We start from the raw sequence: 22,390 nt of genomic DNA on the forward strand, positions 1-22,390 counted from the left end.
ACATCGAACATTTTCACCCAAGTAGTGCCAGTGCAAAGTGTTTACTGCTGAAATTGGATTGATTAGTCTTGGGCTCTTAATGCCGATAACATGTTTTTTGGTGGCAAAATGTAAACTTGGAAAAAAGAGACAGAAGGGGGTGATGCAAGAAAACAGACCCCCGGTAGCCTACACATCATGCTAAAGAACTTATTCACGGCCACCCTACTGCGGCAAAATAACCAGTCTTTCCATATTTTATTTGTTTATATATTTGTTTATTTTAACAGGTCGCCCTGCGCCCGTTTTTCTGTCCAATCATCCCGACTGGGCTCCAACATTAAAGTTGGGTCCCAAGTTACAACATCTATGTCTCAGCCCAGTCGGTGCCAAGATATGAACGTGCACAGGAGAGACAAGCAAAGAAAAGACGACTCGAAGTGGCAGAGAGTTTGTTGCAGTTATGCAGCCAGATGGCTCCAGTAACCTGTACCCTCAAGTACTGCTGACATCATTGACTCTGGTATGCCACTCAGAATTCATTACATGATATATTGTATGCATGAGTGAATGTATGTGTTTATGTTTGTGTGTGTACACGCACCTTATATTTTAGAGACATTTGGAAGTGTTTATAGAAATAAGTATTTGCCTGTAGCAATGTTCACACATTAAAAAATGCAACAAAATGTGTACATTTCTTTTACACTGACAAAAAAACTATACTACTGTACTATATTAAACCTTTTACTGGTACCGTATTTTTTTGTGATCTTTTTTTTTTTTTATTATTATTATTTCTTTAGGGATCTCATGCCACACCGACTTGATTGCCAATGACATGATGGAAACGAAGGCGAGCATCAAAGCATTGGAGGAGGACAACATGCGACTGTTTGTTTGGCGCTAATAAAGGCAGCGATTATACAAATTCTATTGTTGGGTTTGTTTACAAAGCTATACATAAGACAAATGACAGGATTTGACTCAATGTGCACTATGGTCCCTCTTAAAGTAATGGCATAAATCTCTATTATTTCTAAAAGCACAAAAAATGAAGTGAATAATGATTAGATGTAGTAATTTCAGGGATAAAATTGAACTGTTAATTAATGTATTTATTTTAGCACAGGTGCCTACCATCCTGATGACGGTATGATGTAATGTTGATGGGGTACGCAATGACTCATTATACTATGTACAGAGGAAAAAGTTGCTCTCTTTTAAATTTGTTTAATGTAAGACAAGTACCAGTACTGTGTTTCAGTTTTCCCAATAATCCTTGTTTCACACTTGTCACAAAACCACTGTCCTTTTGGCAGTCTAGATTGGCACACTTCAAGTGATATCATTTGATTTTACAATCTGCTGCAGCACAAAAAACTACTTTATTCCGCATCTTTGAAGTACATGAGCAAGTGGTAGGTGACAGCGGCTGAGCAGGAACACTGGAAGTCCACTGCTGATCTAGTAAATGCTCTCCCGAGCAGTTCAGGTAAGGAGGGGACTTTGGGGAAAAAAAAACTCTGGCTTTTCCAGCTGGCCAAAACGAGCGATCTGGGTGGACTCGCTCAATCACACTTTGTCCACACCACAAAGTCGCAGAAGTCCCGTCCAGTTAAACTCATCTGTGCCTGAATCTGAAAATATTACAAACATTGTAATGAAAATATGAAACATAGAATTAAATAAGAAACTACAAAAAGTAAAGCCATACATACCTGGTAATAATATTGGTGTTGTCGTGACAAGTGATGGGAATTGTTGCCATCCGGCACCAGACAGAAATTGGGTGTTGTGACAGCCTCCTTAACCGTGAGATCATAAGAAAAGCTGTCAGTATGCTCAGTAGTTACCATGAACACGTTTTATTGTACTGGAAACTGAAACTAAAAATACGTCCTCTGAGAGTGGTTAACCTTAACCATTTAGAATAAGTTGATTAAGTAACATGTAACTAGTGAAAGGGTAGCATTAAATTTAATTAAGCCACGGGGAGGCTGTGCATAGTTACTTTTTATTCTTATACGCTCTGCCATATTTGCCTGTTATAAAATGATTAGAAAAACCACATCAGGTAAACCCAGCTGTGCATGTAAACACAATGATAACAGGAAGCCTGAGAACAAATCAACATTTTTGTGTGCAGAATTACCAACACCATGTGGTTTACTTACGTGCAACAGCAACAGTTTCTTCTGATGCGATGTTAAAGTTTACACTCTGTATCCACCCGCTTACAAAATAATTGTAAGCCTCCAGGGATTTGTTGGCGTGTTATGGAGCATGTTGTCAACACGAGGTAGTGAAAAATGTCCAGAGAAGTCACATTTGGCCAGCAAGCTTTCTCCGTCAAAAAAAAATCACCCTTGGTCAGGACGTAATTAGGATCAATCCCACCACACAGAGACACCTTCTGCCTGTATCGTTGTTTTTGATCTTCCGGTAAATCGTGAAAATACTGCGTAAATGACATCAGGTTGATAAGCTCTACCGTGTAACTCACGAGTGTACTTTGTGAACCGGCGGACACCCAAGATGGCGCCCGAAGAAAAAACTCCCATGATGCATTACGATGTGCAAGCGACCTATTAGCTGCCTTGCCCCCCCCCCCCCCCCCCCCCCCCCCCCCCCACACACACACACACACACACGGAGGAAGGAGGGGAACAGGGCTCATGGAGCCGGAACCCTGACAACGTTCACTTTGGTTTTATAAATTGAGTTGAGTTGAGTTGTTCTGTACGTAAGCATATTACTGCCACACCAGAAAAAAAAGCCTCTGGGTTTTCTGCTATATCCATGCAACAATGCCAGTATGGTTGCCACCCTCCACCATCTTGAATTATTTTGCAAACAATGCACAGTTGTTACTATTGGCTCATCAGTGTAAAGTATCTATGTAGTCCATAATGCTGTGCTTGTCTGAAGCAAATGAAAAGTAATGTTTTTTTTTAATGGGGATGCGGTGCTTTAAATATTGTAATACAGGGAGTCCTTGAGTTATGTCGGAGTTCTGTTGCTACGTTAGCGATGTAACCCGAAATTCGGCTTAAGTCAAATTTCCCCATTAAAGTCAATACTTACATCAAAATAATTTGCATAAAAAATCTAAAATTTAAAATAAAAATAAAAATGAAAAAATAAGATGCTGAAGCCCAAGTCTTTGCCGATGTTCGTCGGTGTCTCTCCTTTCTGCGATCTTCTTATGATATTTAGCTTCATTTCCATGGTAATTGATTTTCTTTTGGCTGGAGCATCATTGATAGAAGACATAGTTTTCTTCTTTTTTGGGGCCATGATGTGGGGAAAAAAAGAGGGTGAAAAAGTCAAAGATACTCCCACAAGTGCACAAGCGCTAGCACTAACTAAGGGCTAAATAGCGGACAAGGGGAAAACATTGCAGGCTATAGACCCTTTCATGGCCTACGTCACGATGACGTCACGGTCTTTACTGAAGGCAAAAACAACCGCTGGAGGCAACGAAGTGCAGCTAGAAGTAAACAACGCTGGTTGTCTGGAGAAAATGTCGTCTTGTGTTTTTAGTTGCCAGAACTGTAAAAGCACCAACAAAAATTTGAAATTCTATCGTATCCCAGCCTCTGCCAGTCAAGTAATCGCAGACGGCTGTGGTTAAACGTGATTAGGCGAAAGGACTGGACTGAGGCTATCATCAACAATGCTCGTGTTTGCAGCCCACACTTCATACTAGGTAAGATTTAACTATCAGCTTCAGCCTGGACAATGATATTGGCTAGACTTAGTTGTGATTGAAATTACTTAAGTTAGTCATTATTTATGAGATTCTTTTTACATGCACGGACCTACAAAAAGTCAGTGTTTACATACTACATGCGCGAATGCTAATCGCTAGCTAACCAAACGTTATCTGTATGTTTCAGTTTTGTCGAGGCGAAAGCCCCCACAATGGTTCCGATAACTTCTTGTAAAATTTTTGTAGGAGAGGTACATGCCTCGTATATCCTCGTCTTCTGTCCCTGTCGTTGACTTGGCAGCACTTGCGACTACATGACACAAAAGTCCTCGCTCAAGTTGTTATTTATATTCTAAATTTGGAACATGTCCATTAAAGACGTAGTTAGTTGTTAGTAGTAGTTGTTAGTTATCTTTAAACGCTCAGTTTTTCTATAAGGTAGATTTAAATGTCCGGCCATTGCACAGTAGGTAGTCCCGTTAAATCAGCTATCCAGTGCGTGAGTGCGTAGGGCTCAGTAAATGTCGTCCCATCAGTCAGAGTTAAATTTTTAAAGTAACATTCACGGTCGTGGGGAGTCTGTTTACTCACATATTAACTCAAATGGCCGTTTTAGGCGTCCTTTCCGACGTGATCTTTCTTTGAAAATATGCTGACCGGTGTTAGAACCACACGCCACTGAGGTATTTTTGCCTCCAGCTAAGAAATTGCGTCACATTGTTTACAAACTTGAAGGGGTCTATATGGCGGACGAGGAGCCAAAATGGAGGACGGGGCCAAAATGGCGGACCGGGCGTAACCGTTGTAAGCTCGAAACGCCTTACCCCGGGTTTTCACCGGATGCGGCTGCGGTGCGGTTGCGGTGCGGTTGCGGTGCGGTCCGGCGACGCAAGCAATTAGATTCCATTCATTCGAATGGTGCAGTTTACACCGCTTGCGGGTGCCTTGCGTGTCGACTGCGTCTCAGCTGCGGCGTGCCGCAGGCCTTCCGCAAGGATAGACCTATTTTCTATTTTTGCCGGACGCCGCAGCGGTAGGCCTCTGGCAAATGGCAAGCTAGCACAAAACACATCAAGCGGGACAGGAAGACCAACGCAGTTTCAAAATAAATTTCCGGTTACCTTTCAGAATAAAACACTCGCCAGCTCCTATTTCGCAAGCTTTTCAGCAAAACGTGATGTGGGCGTCGCCGGGCCATGTGCTCATTCACGGTTTAGACACCAGCGAACATGGACGAGGAGAGGTTTATATTGGAGGTGGAAAACTACAAAATAATATATGACACGGCACATCCTTTTTATAAGGACAACCAAAAAAAGGATGCTGCATGGAATCTCATAGCAGAAGAAGAAGAAAAGGTTAAATCAAAAGAAGTCCACCTCTCTTTCTGCTTCTCTGTTGAGCACAGACTTTCTGTATGTTTGTCGTTGTGAAATGCCACATGATCGCGCGCGCGCGGTCCCGCGAGACACGTTGGGAAGTGGGCGGAGACGGAGCTGCCGGACCGCAGCTGTGCGGAGCCGGTGTGGATTGACCAAAAAATTGACCCGTCCGGAGCACGCAGTCAAGACGCACCGCACCGCAACCGCACCGCAACCGCATCCGGTGAAAACCCGGGGTTAGTTCGAGTGCGCCTTAACTCGAAGACTCCCTGTATGAAGATGACGATATTGTGGCAATTTTAATATCACAATATTGCGGTTATTACATCCCTTGTTTTAACATGATAATTTTTCCATTTTAGCATGATACATTTCATGTTTTAACAATTTCAGATTTTAACATGATATTTATTCCGTTAAAACAAGAAAGTTATGTAAAGTTATGAAACTGGTTAAAATGTGGAACTAATGTAAAAACGTGAAAATTATCGCATAAAAACATGAAAACGCGTTGAAGCAGTAGTGTTTGAGAGAAGAACGGCATCTGTAGAATGGATAATGCAGTTCATTTAAACGATTTGAAGTTCTATTTCATGCTTGGGTTAAGGAGTGGTGAGATTTTACAATTATTAAGCACAGTTGATGGCACTGTAATAATATGCATACTCTCAGACTGAATTTAAAGTGCAACAACAACTCAGTGAAACGAAACCCTTCAACAAATTGCAACATTCTTATGGGAAGTGCTGGAAGTTGGGCACATCGTCGTTTCTCCATGACAGCTCTCAGGAATAAGTTGGATAATGGTACATGACAGTATTTTGTTGTTTTACTTTGAAACTATCTTGAAAAATTTAGCCTTTTTTTTTTTTTTTCACCGTGCCTCGTGTGAAAAATTGGCTGTGCTAACTTGAGCACACCCCAGTTTTGTGCTTGCTCCGCAGCATTGAATTCATTCCTTTTGTTCCTCTGCTGAGCTTTTTGACAACTTCCAGATGTTAGGAACTATGCCACGAAACAAACCGTCATTTGTAGCTGGTTAACAAAACTCTCACAAGAAAATAATAGATTTTTTGGGTCTTTAGCTCTGTACTTGGTTTCGCATTTGTTATTCAGTTTTGAGCAATGATATTCATTATTGTTTGTTGCTTGACCTTGTGCAACATCTTTTTCTGATTTTTGACAGATGGGAATTAATTCATCTTGGTGGAGAATAGAAAAGTTTTTGTTCATGCTTGTCAATGAATCAACATTTAACACGTGAAAGATAGATTTCCTACCTCCTTCACATTAATCCTAAACTGCATTTTGCATTTCATCATTTTGCCTCACGCATACAAAATGGTTTCACACTTGGAGGCTACCCTGCAACCTTTTCTTTAATAATCTAATTTTTGTCTTTTCAGTTTTGAGGTAAAATGATCTAGAATGTTGTCTTGAAAACATTCGGATACAGATTACTTTTATTGGTTAAAAAATGACAGATGCATAATTATAATTCTTTTCACATTCAGTGGGAATGAGACTTTTAACATACATTTTTTTTCTCCAATTAAAAGTACAGAGACTATAGGAAAACATATTTTTATTTCAATGTAATGAAAGGAAACAATGTTTTTGTAGTTAAGGGGTGGGGTGGCCATTGGGAATTTTGGATAGCCTGTACATTTAATTCCACCTTTAGTTACATTTAAATTAGTGATGTCAAACGATTAGTTTTTAATCTGATTAATCACACTTTTTAATTTTGATTAATCACGATAAATCAGCTAAATTACTTGCGTATTCGCATAATATAAAATAAATAGAAGATATCGTAGTATTTTGACATTAATACATTTTATTATATGAATGTCATTTGCAAACATTGATTAAATGCATGTACGCAATTGCATGCATGCGTGTATTGCTCAAAACGTAACAGCATCATATCAATTGGGTGCAATTCAGCAATTATTAATTAATTAAACGCAAATTACTTTTGTTTTATCTAAATTCCCGTCGGGTGTTTTTTAAAGCGAAATTTACCACCGAGCACACCAACTGGAGTCACCCCGCTCATTTTGGAACAACAGGCGTAGGAAATGCCATGCATTGACCTAATCACTGACCTGTGCAGCCTTCAATGTAACCATCCGCGGTTACGTTCAAGGCTCAATTGCGGTAAAAAAAATAGTGCGATTAATATGCGTTAATACGTGATTAATAGGGGTGTTAAAAAAAAAATCGATTCGGCGATATATCGCGATACTACATCGCGCGATTCTCGAATCGATTCAATAATCGGCAGAATCGATTTTTTTTTTCTTTCTTTTTTTTTTTTTTTTTTTTTTAGGATTCACACCTTGAGCATGGAAGAATGTTATATGAACGGAACATTAAGCCTTAATATTTTATTTTAATGCTGTTCAAACATGAAACAGATTACAACCTCTATAAGACTGAAATTTCAGATAAATAAATAATACATTTTCATATAAATCTTACACTCTACAAGCTTACTGATTAGTATTTTCTAAATTTGAATGAAAAAAAATCGCAACAATCGACTTATAAATTCGTATCGGGATTAATCGGTATCGAATCGAATCGTGACCTGTGAATCGTGATACGAATCGAATCGTCAGGTACTAGGCAATTTACACATAAATAACACCCCTAGTGATTAATGCGACATTTTTCTGTGATTAATTAATCTATTAACGCTTTAACTTTGACAGCCCTAATTTAAATTAATTTATTTAGTGATTATGACTGAGTAGCCCATCACTCATCAGTACATATTAGATTTCTCAGAGACTCAGACTATCCGCTTCGTGTTTATGCATAATGGAGAATCTGGATAGTTGGATAATTTTTTTATGGGAGAAATGTTTTCTCTGTGTACCAAGAAAGTTTGATATAGTCCCTCTGTGGTTATTTATACTTTGATTGATATTTATTGGATAAAGCAGTCAGACAGAACAAGGTTTAAGAGGGGAAAGCGGAAGACTGAAAAGAGAGAAGAAACCAAAACAAAACCCACAAACAAAGCAGAGAACAATGACAGTACAAAATAGTATGCAACAACCAAGTTGTTACATAGGAGAAGTCGGTTTCTTTCTATCTATATTATGTTGAGTACTAGGTAGTGCTGCATACACCCTTTGAAGAAGGAATGAAATGAGTAACACATAGGATAGGACAAAGCAGGGTAGGACAGGACGGGTCAGTAAGTACAGCAGTAGTGAGCCAGGCATTGTATGGTGGAAATGGCTGTCCAGTGCCTAAACACCTGTATAAACTCTATGCAAATGAGAGGACAGTCCACAAAGTTCACAAAATCGTAAATGTTTTTGGCTTCACCCATCCAAGAGAGAAGTGTGAGCCAGGGCATCCACCTGCACCACCTCTCCTAATCCACCTTATTACATCTCTTATTTATTTGTGTATTTTTTTTTAGCAAAACAGGACGGGCTGTGGGCAGGCGCACCCGCGTAGAGGAATTCATGCACTTGGCCATGGTGACATGTGGAAACCGTCTAGAGGAGACTTTGACTCTCATCAAATCAGCCGTCCTGTTCAGCCTAAAGAAGATCAAGGTTCACATTTTTGCTGAAGATATCTTGATCCCACAGTTTAAAGAAAAGGTAGGCTGGCACTGGCACTAGTTGTTACCTAAATATATGTTTATAGATATTTGCCTGTGACTTGAATTTGGCTTGGAAAAAAACAACAAAAAAACCCCGACAAAAATAGGTGGAAAAAGTATCTATGGCTTACAAGCCTTGCAGGGAGCTAACGTTCACCCTACTCGGTAATATATATGACGTCAAGATCAGAGCATTTTTAACTATGCTTTCAGAGGCTCTAATAATGACACATAACCCCTTTATCTCTGCACTTGGGTGTAATCTATCACCTGACACCCAGCTGTGCTCCAGCACTGTGCATCACTTCAAAGTCACCTTTAGAGAGGAGCCAGAAAGGATTCTCTACTTACACTAATAGTGACAAAGGTTTTGGGACACACCTCTCTAAAATTTAATCACTGGCTGCTCTGACCCAGTTTTGCCCTCTAATCATTAAAACCTTAAATTAGCTCTCGATATTTCGGATAATTACGTGCTTAGAGCTTTGTATGGCCAATTAGGTTTTAGGTACATAAACTATGCATGGTTTGATGTTTGATGACAAACTTGAGAGCCCTGATTTCATCCAACATCAGTGACAACTGACCTCTTACATGTTTGTTTGTTTGTTTGTTTTTTGTGAACGGACCAAAATTCTTGCAGACTCCAAAATCCCTACCACACATGAATAGCAGGGGTTCGCTGTAGTTTGTATCCATTGGTGGATTATGATATGGAGGTCAATGGCACTACCTTGAATGTTAAATTGACCACACCCTCATTTCCAGTGGAGGACAAATATTCAAAATTGCCAGCATGTTCTCGGCATTTCTTTTTTTTTTTTTTTTTTTTTTTTTAAAGAGCTCAGAATTGTTCATTCGGTAGTCTTACCGATTCAACGTCTTATCATCATTGCTCTTTTTTTTTTTCTTTTTTTTTGTGTGTGTGCGTGCGTTTGCGTGTGTGCGTGTGCTTGCGTGCGTGCGTGTGTGTGCAAATACGTATAAATTTATACTCATTAATTCACCTAAAGCCTTATAAATATCCCATTACCCTTCGCCTTAACCAGGTACTTCAGAATCTTGCCAGAGTCGTGAGGTTTAAATGGTCAGGAGACCAGAGAAAAGGTCAGAAAAAATAAAGAGAAAAGAAAGATAAATCAAAGTGAAATCCAGCACCGACCAAACACTTCCTGCCTTCCACATGATTACAAAATCAAAGTCTTACGCCAACCCCGGAAGCCTCTAAATTCCAGCAAATTTAGCGAGATCTCAAGAGACCAGAGGAAAAACTAAAGAGAGGAAGGAGGGAAGGATCGATAAGGCAGAGTGAGATCCATAGAAGCCAGTACATCCAATCCATCAAAGTGAAATCCAGCACCAACAAAACCCCTCCTGCGTGGTTACAAAACCAGAGTCTTATGCCAACCCCAGAAACCTCAAACTTCCAATAAATTGAGATCTCAAGTGACCAGAGGAAAAACTAAAGAGAGGAAGGAGGGAAGGATAGATAAAGCAAAGTGAGATCCACAGACACCAGCACCCACTGATTCAAGGGGCTGTGGGAGGGAGAGGCTACTTCTGTTGAGTTTCAGTAGATGCTGGTGCGACGGATCTGGCATGCATAAGGACCACCACCAAAGAAAGAAGCCGTCAACCGTGGTCCAGCAAAGCGAGCACCGCCCCCCCCCCCCCCCGAAATCCCCAGGCCGCGGCAGCACCAAGGCCACCCCCAAGCCACCCGAGCGGACACCGGTCGGCGAGCCGACCCAGACGCCCGGAACACCCCCGCCCCAGCCCCGGCCCACACCCCCGAGCCCAAGGCCGCAGAACGAGGCCCAGCGGGCCCCCACAGCGCCCCACCGGTCCCCAGCCCCCATCCCCCCACGACCCCCCCGCACCCCACCCAAACCCGCCACCCACCACGAACCAGGCCCCACCACCCTCGGCCCCCAAACCCCCGAACACACCCCGAGCCCCAACACCCAACCCCCCACCCCCCCATACCTCCACCCCCCCCAAATAAGACCCCCCCCCCGACGACCGCCAACCCCCCCGCGAACCCGGCCCCCCGCGAGCCCCCCCCACCCCCGGAAACCGGCACCGGGCAGCAGCGCAGAGAGGGAAAACGTGCCCACCCCACCTCCAGCCGTGCGAGAGTAGCACAGCGGCGGGAGGGGGGAAGCTTGAGGAGGAAGCACCAGGGGAAAAGGCGGAACACCAGAACACCGAGCCCGGTGGGGAGAGGCCCCGGTCGTCACGCCAGCGTACTAGTGACACCTAACCCTGTTACTGAGTCCGCCAGCTCGCCGACTGGCGAGCTCTACCCTTACACCGTGAATGTGGCCCCACCCAGTGTATATACAAGTGTGTGCGTGTGGTGCATTAAAATTGGGAGCAGGTGAGTCGGAGCAGAGGGAAAAAATTTCCCCTACTCCGACACACCCGCATCCCCCCCCCCCAAAAAAAGGAGGAACAAAGTGGTGGGGCAGGGACACAGATGGGGGGGACCACAGCGCTGCCAGGCACTGCAGTCCATCCCCTCTGATGGCTCCCCGCCCCAACTCACCCCTCCCCTTGGACATGAAGTGCATTAAAATTGGAGGGGAGTTGAAGGGTGAAGACGGTGTTTCCACCCTTCCCCACCCCACCAAGAAATGTGTTGTGTGCCCTATGTGTATATTTACAAAGTGTATAGTGCAAAACTAGTGAAGTGAGTAAGAGGAGCGACCAGTGGGGCCTCACCCAACCCGGCGGGTGTAGGTGGCACGCCCGTCCCCCAGCACCCCCCAGGGCGACAAGGGAAAAGGGACCGGGAGGCAGAGGAGGATGGGTGGGAGGAGGCGAGGAGGGAGAGGCGACGGGGGGGAGGAAGGGTGAGGGGAGAGGGAGCCACGGGGCACACCAGAGGCCCACCCGCCCCGAACCGCGCCGCCGGGCACGGAGCAGCGGACCGGGCACCAGGGAAAGCACCCCAACACCGTACCCCAAAGGGGGCCCAGGGAGCGGCCAAGACGCAACCGCTACCGAGCAGACAACGGGGGGGAGGCAGAACCACCCCCGCCCGACCACGGGGGACGGCGTCAAGAAAATTGACTAATTAGCATGCAGTAACACCAAGTGTTGATGCTTAGTGCCCACTAGAAATAACTCTTAAGGAGTTAGTGAGTATAGTGTCGTATAGTGTGGTATGCTCGAGCCCACTAGCAGCAACTAGGTTCCTGACTATATAAAAATAAAAACAATCAGATACAAAATACCAAATACAGAAGCAGCGAAAACAGAAGTTGTAACGATGTGGTGGCTCTCGTTAACAGGCAGAATCTTGGCAGGATTAAGTTGCCAAATTGAGATTAAAATATTCTATGTACATAGACCATATTTGTTTAAATCTTGATACTTGATTTTTATTTAAGGCAGAGATTTTTTCCATTGAGATATAATTTATTAGTAAGTTTAACCAGTGGTCGATATTTAGAGATTGTTTATTTTTCCAATTGACAAGGATTATTTTTTTAGCAATAGTAAGGGCTATAAATATAGATTGAGATTGTTTACATGGTAGCTCAGTTATTGTTAAGTCACCTAGTAAACACAATCTTGGAGATAAAGGAAGCCTACAGTTTAATATATCAGCGAGCTTTTCCAAGATTTTAGTCCAGAAATGCAGCACTGGAGTACATGACCATAAAGCATGAAGATAAGTATCGGCAGTGTTTTGTGAGCACTGGAGACAAATGTCGGAGTCAGAGAGTCCCATTTTTTTCATCATATATTGTGTAATATATGTTCTATGAAGTATCTTATATTGGATAAGTTGCAAATTTGTCTGTTTGGTCATTTTAAATACATTTTCACAGATTTGGGTCCAAAAGTCTGGTTCCGGAACTATAGACAAGTCTTTTTCCCATTTTAAAGTCGGTAAATACGTTTTATTTGTGTATAAAAATAACTTATATATTTTTGATATTTTCTTTATTGTTGTTGGAGAAAGCTTTATAATATCTTTAGCTAAGACAGGTAGTTGGAGCGTATCCTGAAGTGTTGGGATTTGTTTCTTAACCATATTTTTAACTTGCAGATAATGTAAGAAATTTCCCTTTTTTATTTCATATTTCTGGACCAAGTTTGTATACGATATAAACTTATTATCTGAGAAAAGATGATGAAGGTGTGTAATTCCTTTCTTCTCCCATAGGCTTAAATGGAACGACTGATTATTAAGTTGAAAGTCGGGGTTATGCCAAATGGGAGAGAGCCCACAGGGCGCCAATTGGGAGTTTGTAATTTCTAATGCCTTCCACCAGGCAGTCAGGGTGGCGGCTATCATTGGGTTTTTAAAACAATTATGTCGTCTTATTGATTTTGTAATAAAGAGTAAATCTGACAGTCTAAGATTATTACAATCCTTCTGCTCCAATTCCAACCAACAGTTAGTATCTCTGTTGGGTTGTGTCCATAGCACAAGATATTGTAGTTGATTAGCTAAATAATAGTACATAAAGTTTGGTGCCTCTAAACCTCCTTTAGATTTACTTTCCTGAAGAGTAGATAGACTAATTTTGGCTTTTTTTTTATTCCAATAGAATTTTATGATAGCAGAGTCCAGCGATTGGAACCAGTTAGACGTAGGTTTAAATGGAATCATTGAAAATAAATAATTAATCTTTGGTAAAACTTTCATTTTTATAGTAGCTATCCGTCCTATTAAAGAGATCGGAAGATTATTCGAGCGCTCCAGGTCACTACGGATACTATCCAATAATGGTGAAAAATTTAAAGAAGTTAATTCAGTTAACTTAGGTGAAATTTTAACACCTAAGTATTTTAAATTACCTGTAGGAAAGGAGTAGTGTGGATCCTGACTTGTAGGATTCCATGAATTTTCTGTAATAGGTAATAATGTTGATTTTGTCCAGTTAATAGAGTAATCTGATAAGTGAGAGAATTTAGTTATTAAGTTAAATGCTTCCCCTAGCGAGATAGCAGGTTCTTCTAAATAGAGTAGTATATCATCGGCATATAGATTAATTTTATGTTCTATTGTCCCGGAGTGGATTCCTTGGATCCGTCTATCCTGACGTATAGCTAATGCAAGCGGCTCAATAAATATAGCAAATAATAAAGGAGACATTGGGCACCCTTGTCTTGTTCCCCTTTGTAGAGTAAAACTCTGTGATGTAATCCCATTAGTAGTAACTGTAGCTTTAGGAGAATCATATAATATTGAGACCCATTGAATGAATGACTCCCCGAAGCCGAATTTATTTAAGACAGCAAAGAGGAAGGACCAGTTAACTTTATCGAAGGCTTTTTCTGCATCCAGCGAAATAACAACTGCCTTTTTATCATACCGCTGTGACATACTAATCAAGTTAAAGAGCCTCCTAATATTATTAGTAGAATGACGACCTTTAATAAAACCTGTTTGATCGCTATGAATAATTGTCGAGATTACTGTCTCTAGTCGAGATGCCAAGGCCTTAGCGATAATTTTAATATCGGTATTAATTAGTGATATCGGTCGGTAACTTGACGGGAGGGTGGGGTCTTTTTCTGGCTTTAATAAAAGTTTAATTGCTGCTATATTCATATCTTGACGTATATCACCCTTACTTTTAATTTCAGTTACTACTCTTAGAAATAATGGAGCAAACATTAACCAGAAATGTTTAAAAAATATAGCCGGATAGCCGTCTGGACCAGGTGCTCTGCCATTAGGCATACTGTCTAAAGCACGATACAACTCATCTATAGTAAGCGGGGCATCTAGAATATCTTTATGTTCAATAGATAACTGAGGTATATTTAAGCTATTTAGGAATACCTCAATATGTTCAGGGTTAGGTCTATTAATTTCTGAGTATAGATTTCGATAATAGTTATAAAAAATATGGTTAATTTCTTCTGGTGATTGTGTGCATTCACCATTTATATCTTTAATAGCCGTTATAAGAGATTTTTCCCGATTCCGTTGAAGTTGATTTGCCAGGAATTTACCTGATTTATTATTATGTTCAAAATTATTATATCTCAACTGTTGTATTATAAACTCTGTCTTTTTAGATAACATGTTATCTAACTGTATTTTTATATTCTGTAGTTCTATCCATATTTGATTATTTGGGTTTAATGCATATTCATCCGTTAGTTGTTTAATTTTATCTTCCAGGTATTTTTCTAATTTTTGATCCTGTTTCTTTTTACAAGTTGAATATGATATAATTTTCCCTCTAATTACCGCTTTCCCTGCTTCCCAGAGAAGAGATGGAGATATATTTGGAGAGTCATTTATTTCCAAAAAATCTGCCCACTCCCTTCTAATAATTTTATCAAACTCTACGTCTTTCAGTAATGAGATGTTAAAACGCCATATCGGGGGAAGTTTAAAGGTAGAGTCAATTTGTAGAGTGAGAGAGACTGGTGCATGATCACTTATAATTATAGAATGTATTTTTATAGCAGTTTTATCAACAATAGAATTATTTGTAAGGAAAAAATCAATTCTTGAGAATGATCGGTGCACCGCAGAGAAGAAAGTAAATTCCTTCTTAGTTGGGTTTTGAAGTCTCCAGCCATCGCTGAGGCCAAAATCCTCCATATATTCATCTATTACTTTAGCGGATCGTAATCGCCTTGTATATATCGTATTATTAGAACGATCTATTAACGGGTTTAAGACCGTGTTAAAATCACCTCCAATAATAATAGTAGAATTTGTTGCTAAATCGAGTAACCGAGAGAAAAATTCATGGAAAAAATCCGGGTCATCATTATTTGGGGCATATAAATTACCAATTGTATATCCATCCATCCATCCATTTTCTTGACCGCTTAATCCTCACAAGGGTCGCGGGGGCTGCTGGCGCCTATCTCAGCTGGCTCTGGGCAGTAGGCGGGGGACACCCTGGACTGGTTGCCAACCAATCGCAGCCAATTGTATATACTTTATTAAATATAGTTACCTGGATAATAATATATCGGCCCTCTAAATCTGTTACTATATTATTTAGAGTAAAGAATAAATTCTTATGTATAAGTATAGAGACACCTCTTTGTCTACTATTATAGGAGGCAGAGTAAACTTGACTAAAATGTTTATCTATAAATAATTTTTCTTCTGATTTTTGTAAGTGGGTTTCTTGTAGGAGACAAATATCTGCCTTCAATTTTGAGAGATGGTCTAAAATTTTTATTCTTTTTGCCTGGGAGCGAGCGCCACACACATTCCAGGAGACCAGAACTAATTTCTGCATACAAGCAATATAAACTCAGTCTTATGTATACATCTATATAAGCTGCTTATTAATATTTACATATTGTAGGATAGCAAAAGAGTAATTAGGCAATTTATATAATTTATATAAAGAGAGAGATAGCAAGTAGATAAGTATAATAGTGAAGAAACGAGGGGGGAAGTGAGTGTGAAGGAAATCTGTGGGGGATTCAACATAACAATGCACCAGTAAATAGTGACCTAAGCGAGATTATTATTTTTATTATTAGGGCCCGAGCAGCGACCGCTGCGAGGTCCCTATTGTTTTTGTAAAAATTATTATTATTATTATTATTATTATTATTATTATTATTATTATTATTATTATTCTTCTTCTTCTTCTTCTTCTTCTTTATTCTCCGCAAACAATCGCGATTTTGGGTACCTAAATATTCACGAAAACTCACCGACCTTTGCACACTCCTCAGGTCCGGCGAAAAATTTGATATTATGAAGTCGTTATAACAATGCGACTCGATAGCGCCCCCTAGCGTAGAAAAATAAAAACCAAGCCCGGCACGTTTGAGCTAGAGCAACAAAAATTGGCAGGCACGTGTAGTACCCCGAGACGCACAAAAAAGTCTCTTGGGACCATGTAGCTAAAATGTACAGGAAGTGAGCTATGAATTTTTTTATGTCCAATTTTGGCCTATTTTGGCACATTCACTGTGGTCATGCTTTTTCCCCCTTTGCAAACATTTTTCATCCAATTGACTTCAAACTTGGCATTTATCATCTCAAGACCTGAGAGAACAACTGGGCAAAACATCTTGCCTTTTTGAAATACTATATGACGGGGGCGGGGCATCAAATATTGCCTTTAAAATTTCATTTGTCGAGAAAGAGCAAATGCTTAATAACTCCCATGTTCAAGCTCCAAAAAATCTCAAACTTCTCAGGCAACGTAATAGTCACGGCCTGAAAACATCTATATGATAAAATTCAGTTATACATATAGCGCCACCTAGTGGTTACAATAAATGTCATACTTTACGTTTTTAGCTACTGTGCTGAGCTTGTTGAAGGGATCCATTTGAAAATTGGTCAGAAAAGCCTTAAGATGTTGATCATGCCCCACACCGAATATTGTAACTTTTCGCCAAAGGGCGTGGCCGCTACGGTGACGCAAAGTCTGAAGATTTTTCGTGAAAATAAAAGCTGCATTAACTTGACCGAGATGATCCTATCTTCTCAAAATTTCACACATTTGATGAGAGTCCAGCCCTAAAGACATCTACTGACTTATATTTCATCTAACTGATAGCGCCACCTAGTGGCAATTTTTTTTCTTACGAATTTTCTTCTACGTTTTTCTCCAAACACGTTAACTGGACCTACCTCATATTTGCTCAGATGAGGGTTTCGGCCTTCATGATGTCACAACACGAAGTTTGTGAGTTTTCGCGAATTGCTGTGGGTGTGGCTAAGCGCTGTTCGCCAAGAAAACAACGCCAGTTTTGAGGGTCTAAACATGCACAGAAACTCATGAAACTTGGCACACACATCTGGCCTGGTAAAATGAGCCATATTTTATTGTTGATTGTGCTATTTTTTACAAAAATGACTCAATAGCGCCCCCTAGAAGTTTTTAACAAAGCAGCCCCGGTTGTACGTTTAAGCAAGAACGACGAATATTTTTAGGTGTATGAGGGAGCCCAAGTCCTACAAAAAAGTCTCTTGGACCCATATGCTAAAATGAACAGGAAGTGAGCTATGAATTTTTGAATGTCCCATTTTTTACGATTTTTGCACATTCACAGGGGGCAGACTTTTGCCCACTTCTCCTACACGTTTCATCCGACTGAGTTAAGACTTGGCCTGGACCATGTCAAGACCTGAGCCAACGACAGGGGGAAAAATTTTGACTTTTCGAAATACTATATGATGAGGGCGGGGCATCAAATTTTGTGTTTCGCAATGAAAAAGGATATGCTTGATAACTCCCCGGTACATGCTCCAAAAAATCCCAAACTTGACATGTATGTTCATCGTCAAGGCCTGAAGTTATCTCTGTGACAACATTCAGTTATATATGCAGCGCCACCTAGCCCTTGAGGAATAAAAAAAAAATACCCCACATACGGTATTTTGTACAAAAAATGTACACTCATTCTAAGTGTGATAACTAAGTCATTTCTGAATATTCTTTTAGTTTCCACCACTCAAAATGTTCACTGGCATCAGACTTATCCAAACATATATATATTTTTATTTATTTTTGATAGCCTCTATGGACATTAAAAGCAATATCGTGAATGAAGGATATGATTAATAACTCCACGGTACATGCTCCAAAAAAAATCCCACACTTGACATGTATGCTTATAATCAAGGCCTGAAGGTATCTCTATGACAACATTCAGTTATAAATACAGCGCCACCTAGCCCTTGAGGCTTATATAAAAAAAAATAAAAATACCCCACATACGGTATTTTGTACAAAAAATGTACACTCATTCTAAGTGTGATAACTAAGTCATTTATGAATATTCTTTTAGTTTCCACCACTCAAAATGTTCACTGGCATCAGACTTATCCAAACATATATATATTTTTATTTATTTTTGATAGCCTCTGTGGACATTAAAAGCAATATCGTGAATGAAGAATATGCTTAATAACTCCACGGTACATGCTCCAAAAAAAATCCCACACTTGACATGTATGCTTATAATCAAGGCCTGAAGGTATCTCGATGACAACATTCAGTTATAAATACAGCGCCACCTAGCCCTTGAGGCTTATATAAAAAAAAAAACCCACATACGGTATTTTGTACAAAAAAATGTAAACTCATTCTAAGTGTGATGACTAAGTCATTTATGAATATTCTTTTAGTTTCCACCACTCAAATTGTTCACTGGCTTCACACCGATCCAAACGTATGTACGTTTCCATTTTGTTTTATTCATTTTTGATTGCCCCTTTGGACAATAAAAGTAACATTGTGCAATGAGTACAACGAGCGATGATGTATATATACACTTTTACAAAAAATACCAATCAGGGCAACTCATTGCCTAAAAATAAAAAAGGACGCTGATTTTTGCAGGTCTTAACAATCACCAAAACCCGTTGAGCTTGACACACACTGGCAAAAAAATATTCTACATGTAAAGGTTTATTATGCCATTTTCAAAGAAATTTTGCTTCCAATATGCCAGTACCCCAACGTGCCAGTACCCCAACGTGCCAGTACCCGAACGTGCAAGTACCCCAACGTGCAAGGACTCCAACGTGGCCCGGGCTGCGAGGGCCCTTTATAGCTGCTCGCAGCTCTAGTTATTATTATTTTTATTTTTTTAAGAATATATTTTTATATTATTATTATTATTATTATTATCATTATTATTATTATTATCATTATTATTATTATTATAGCCTATACATGATATAAATTCATATTCTCAGTTTCGTAACCCATTATCCATACATATACATACATATACATACACATATATATACATATACATATATATACATATATACACATATACATACACATACATATACATACGTCAAATAATCACACAATACTCGGCTCTACCAATTATCAGTTAGAAAAGCCAAGGGGTCGAGGTTGGGTTTCGGAATAGCTGGCCGTCGATATATAATTTATCAACGACCATCGAAGTCCGTTTACCCTCCTGTCTATTTTGTTTCATTATAGGAAACAGTACTTTTCGCCGCTCGTTTATCTCTCTTGGGAATTGATCATTCATCCCGAAAGATGTCCCTTTGAGCTCCCGTCCTTTACTTTTTACCAATTCTTTATGTTTAAAATGTTCGGACTTAGCAATAATAGGACGGGGCTTATTGCCCTTACGAGCTCCGAGCCGGTGTACACGGTGAAAAGAGATATTATTTACCGTCTCCTGAGGGATCTTTAGCGATAATGTCATAAATTTTTTTATCTCGCCCTCTGGATTATCTGGGGTATTTTCGGATATACCTGAAAATATTAGATTTTCCCGCATACTACGGGATTGAACATCTAAGACCGTTTCCTTTAACATTTTATTTTCCTTTTTAATCGTCTCCAACTCGGCTGTGACAGCGACGAGAGAGGAGCGTAGCTCGGAATTATCTCGTTGGAGATCGCTTACCTGTTGGCTAACGAATTCCAAACTTGCCTTTAATTCTTTGACGTCCTCGCGGTTAAGACAGAGGACGTCAAGTTTTTTATTTATGGAATCCAGCATACTCACCGATACGTCGGCGGTTACTAAATCGTCCGTATCTGTTGACGAGTCATTTTTCCTTTTTTTCGAAGGATTATCACGACTAGCCGCCAGATCATCCATCGCGCAGCTATAAAAATAATCGTCAATAAAGCGTTCAAGGTCGTCCACACTGGATAATATTTCCGATCTTTCTTAGAAAAGAAAAAAATCGAATTTATCTAATCGTTAAATTCGGGTTTAATTAGAAATATAAAGCTAATTCTATTTTAGCAGCAGGACGCCGCCATGTTAGATTTTCCCAGTCTCGCTACCGGTCTCGCGATAGTCACAGCATCTCGCGATAGCTCGTAAACGCCCTGGACCTCGGCATTTTTAATAGCGATAGATCCAGTTGTTGTTGGGGCAGCGTGGCTCAGTGATAGAATGATCGTCTCCCGACCCTAAGAGCGAGGGTTCGATCCTAGGCCAGTGTAACTATGTCAAAGTATCCTTGAGCCACATACTGAACCCCCAAGTTGCTCCTGATGCTGTCATCATCAGTAGTCAAAAGCGCTTTGTAAGGAGGGAAAAGCCTCCATAAATGAAGTACCTTTTACCAGAGTGAAGTGTTAGTTAATTTTTTAACACAGACACTAGTGTAGGGTACTTTCAACACTACTCAGCGTTTACCAGTGTAAATTTCCAACACTATACAGTGTTGGAGCAACACTGGTTAAGTGTGTGTAAAATAATAATAATAATATTTAAAAAAAAACACTTTGAAAAGTCAGATTTACACTCATTGGTGTGGACACATAAAACACTTTTCTAGTGTTAGATTTAACACTACTTAATGTTAGTCTAACATTAGTCACTAGTGTTCTCAACTCAACTTTATTTATAAAGTGCTTTAAGAACAGGCATTGCTGTATACAAAATGCTGTACATAAACTAGACTAACTTTGCTGTGTATGACTTAATCGAATTCCTTTATGCATGGGACTGGGCACGATCCTGCTGGGGCAGAAAAGTGTTTTTGTCTTAGTAGGCTAAAGAATTAAGGGAAACCAGTGCATTAGCTGATAAATTCATTATGTTGTATATAGTTTGATGGGGCCAAACTGTTAAATTGTTAATTAGAGTTGACAGGATACTTGATATTGTCACAAATCTATGAAAGACATGAATTTAACAACATTTTGCATGTTTTCCAGTTTAGCCAGTGGCCTGGATTTGTCACAGCCAAGTTGAAGTATAACCTATACCCAATCACCTTCTCAGTGGGGAACGCGGATGAATGGAAGAAGCTCTTCAAGCCCTGTGCCGCTCAGAGACTCTTTCTTCCTGTAAGGATACAACACATATTTCTATTTTTTATTAATCGGTTCATAATTTGATTAAAATCACAATCACTAAATGGTCTTTTGATGTCCACCCCACCCCCCCCCAAGCTCTTCACTCTAATAATTTAATGTGTGCTCTATTGATGAGTTTAGACTTTGTCTACAGATTTTTCTTTTCTTTTACTTAAATGAACCGTCTCATGGATTCAGTCATTTCATCAAGTAGAAAACCGCGCAGTGTATTGATTTTCCCTTTCAGCTGGTGTTCATTGAAATACCAACACCATGGCATAATGAATAAATTGCAGGACAGACAAATCCATAACTCTTTTTCTCTTCCTACAAACAAGTCAATACTGTATGACCATTATCCACTTAATCAGGAAAGCCTAATCATGGATGTTATTGGCTTTTGAATTATTTGTTTAAGAAAAAATAAATCACCCTCTCAGTACTTTGAAAGCAGAATAAGTAAGCTGATAGCAAACTAAGGAGATAGGTTTGTGTTTAAATTTGGTTAAGATATAATCCTATTTTACCTGAGAGGCACCATTTTCTTGACTAATTTGGCGCGAGCTGTTGGCCACGACCACTGATTTATATATGAATGGGCTAACAATGGCGCTTACTCACCATAGTGAGAAATAAAGCCACCAGCTGCTATCTTATTTTACCACTCGGTAAGATCACCTAACTTTAATACATTGATGTCTCGGCTGTGTTGTCACGTTATTTACTGTCTCTACGGTGAAAATGCCACAATTATGCGTAGCATAGAGCTGTACCAATAAGTGTTCGAGAAGTGCGACATATACATTTTATAGCTAAGAATATGATTACCTTTATTAATTTTCTCTTACTGTATAAGGTATACGTATCCTTGAGTGCTACTCAAACATTAGTCTGCGTCATGATGTCAGAA

At 39.9% G+C, this 22,390-nt stretch overlaps 1 protein-coding gene and 1 long non-coding RNA gene across 4 annotated transcripts in view; one reads left to right on the top strand and one right to left on the bottom strand.

The window, feature by feature from the left end:
* The window catches only part of gxylt2 (glucoside xylosyltransferase 2), a 73,435-nt gene that overhangs the window by 4,723 nt on the left and 46,322 nt on the right, over nucleotides 1-22,390 (top strand). For all 3 annotated transcript variants that reach the window (XM_077530233.1, XM_077530234.1, XM_077530235.1), the window contains exons 2-3: nucleotides 8,519-8,705; nucleotides 21,340-21,471. In XM_077530233.1, the coding sequence (XP_077386359.1) occupies nucleotides 8,519-8,705; nucleotides 21,340-21,471 (319 nt within the window). The remainder of the gene's footprint in view (nucleotides 1-8,518; nucleotides 8,706-21,339; nucleotides 21,472-22,390) is intronic.
* On the bottom strand, nucleotides 1,233-2,571 carry LOC144024137 (uncharacterized). The gene is made up of 3 exons (XR_013284687.1): nucleotides 2,157-2,571; nucleotides 1,701-1,787; nucleotides 1,233-1,619 (listed from the first exon to the last, which is right to left on the bottom strand). It is a non-coding gene; the product is annotated as an uncharacterized LOC144024137 (long non-coding RNA).

Source organism: Festucalex cinctus, chromosome 8 (assembly GCF_051991245.1).
Source record: "Festucalex cinctus isolate MCC-2025b chromosome 8, RoL_Fcin_1.0, whole genome shotgun sequence".
In the NCBI taxonomy this organism is placed as follows: Eukaryota; Metazoa; Chordata; class Actinopteri; order Syngnathiformes; family Syngnathidae; genus Festucalex; species Festucalex cinctus.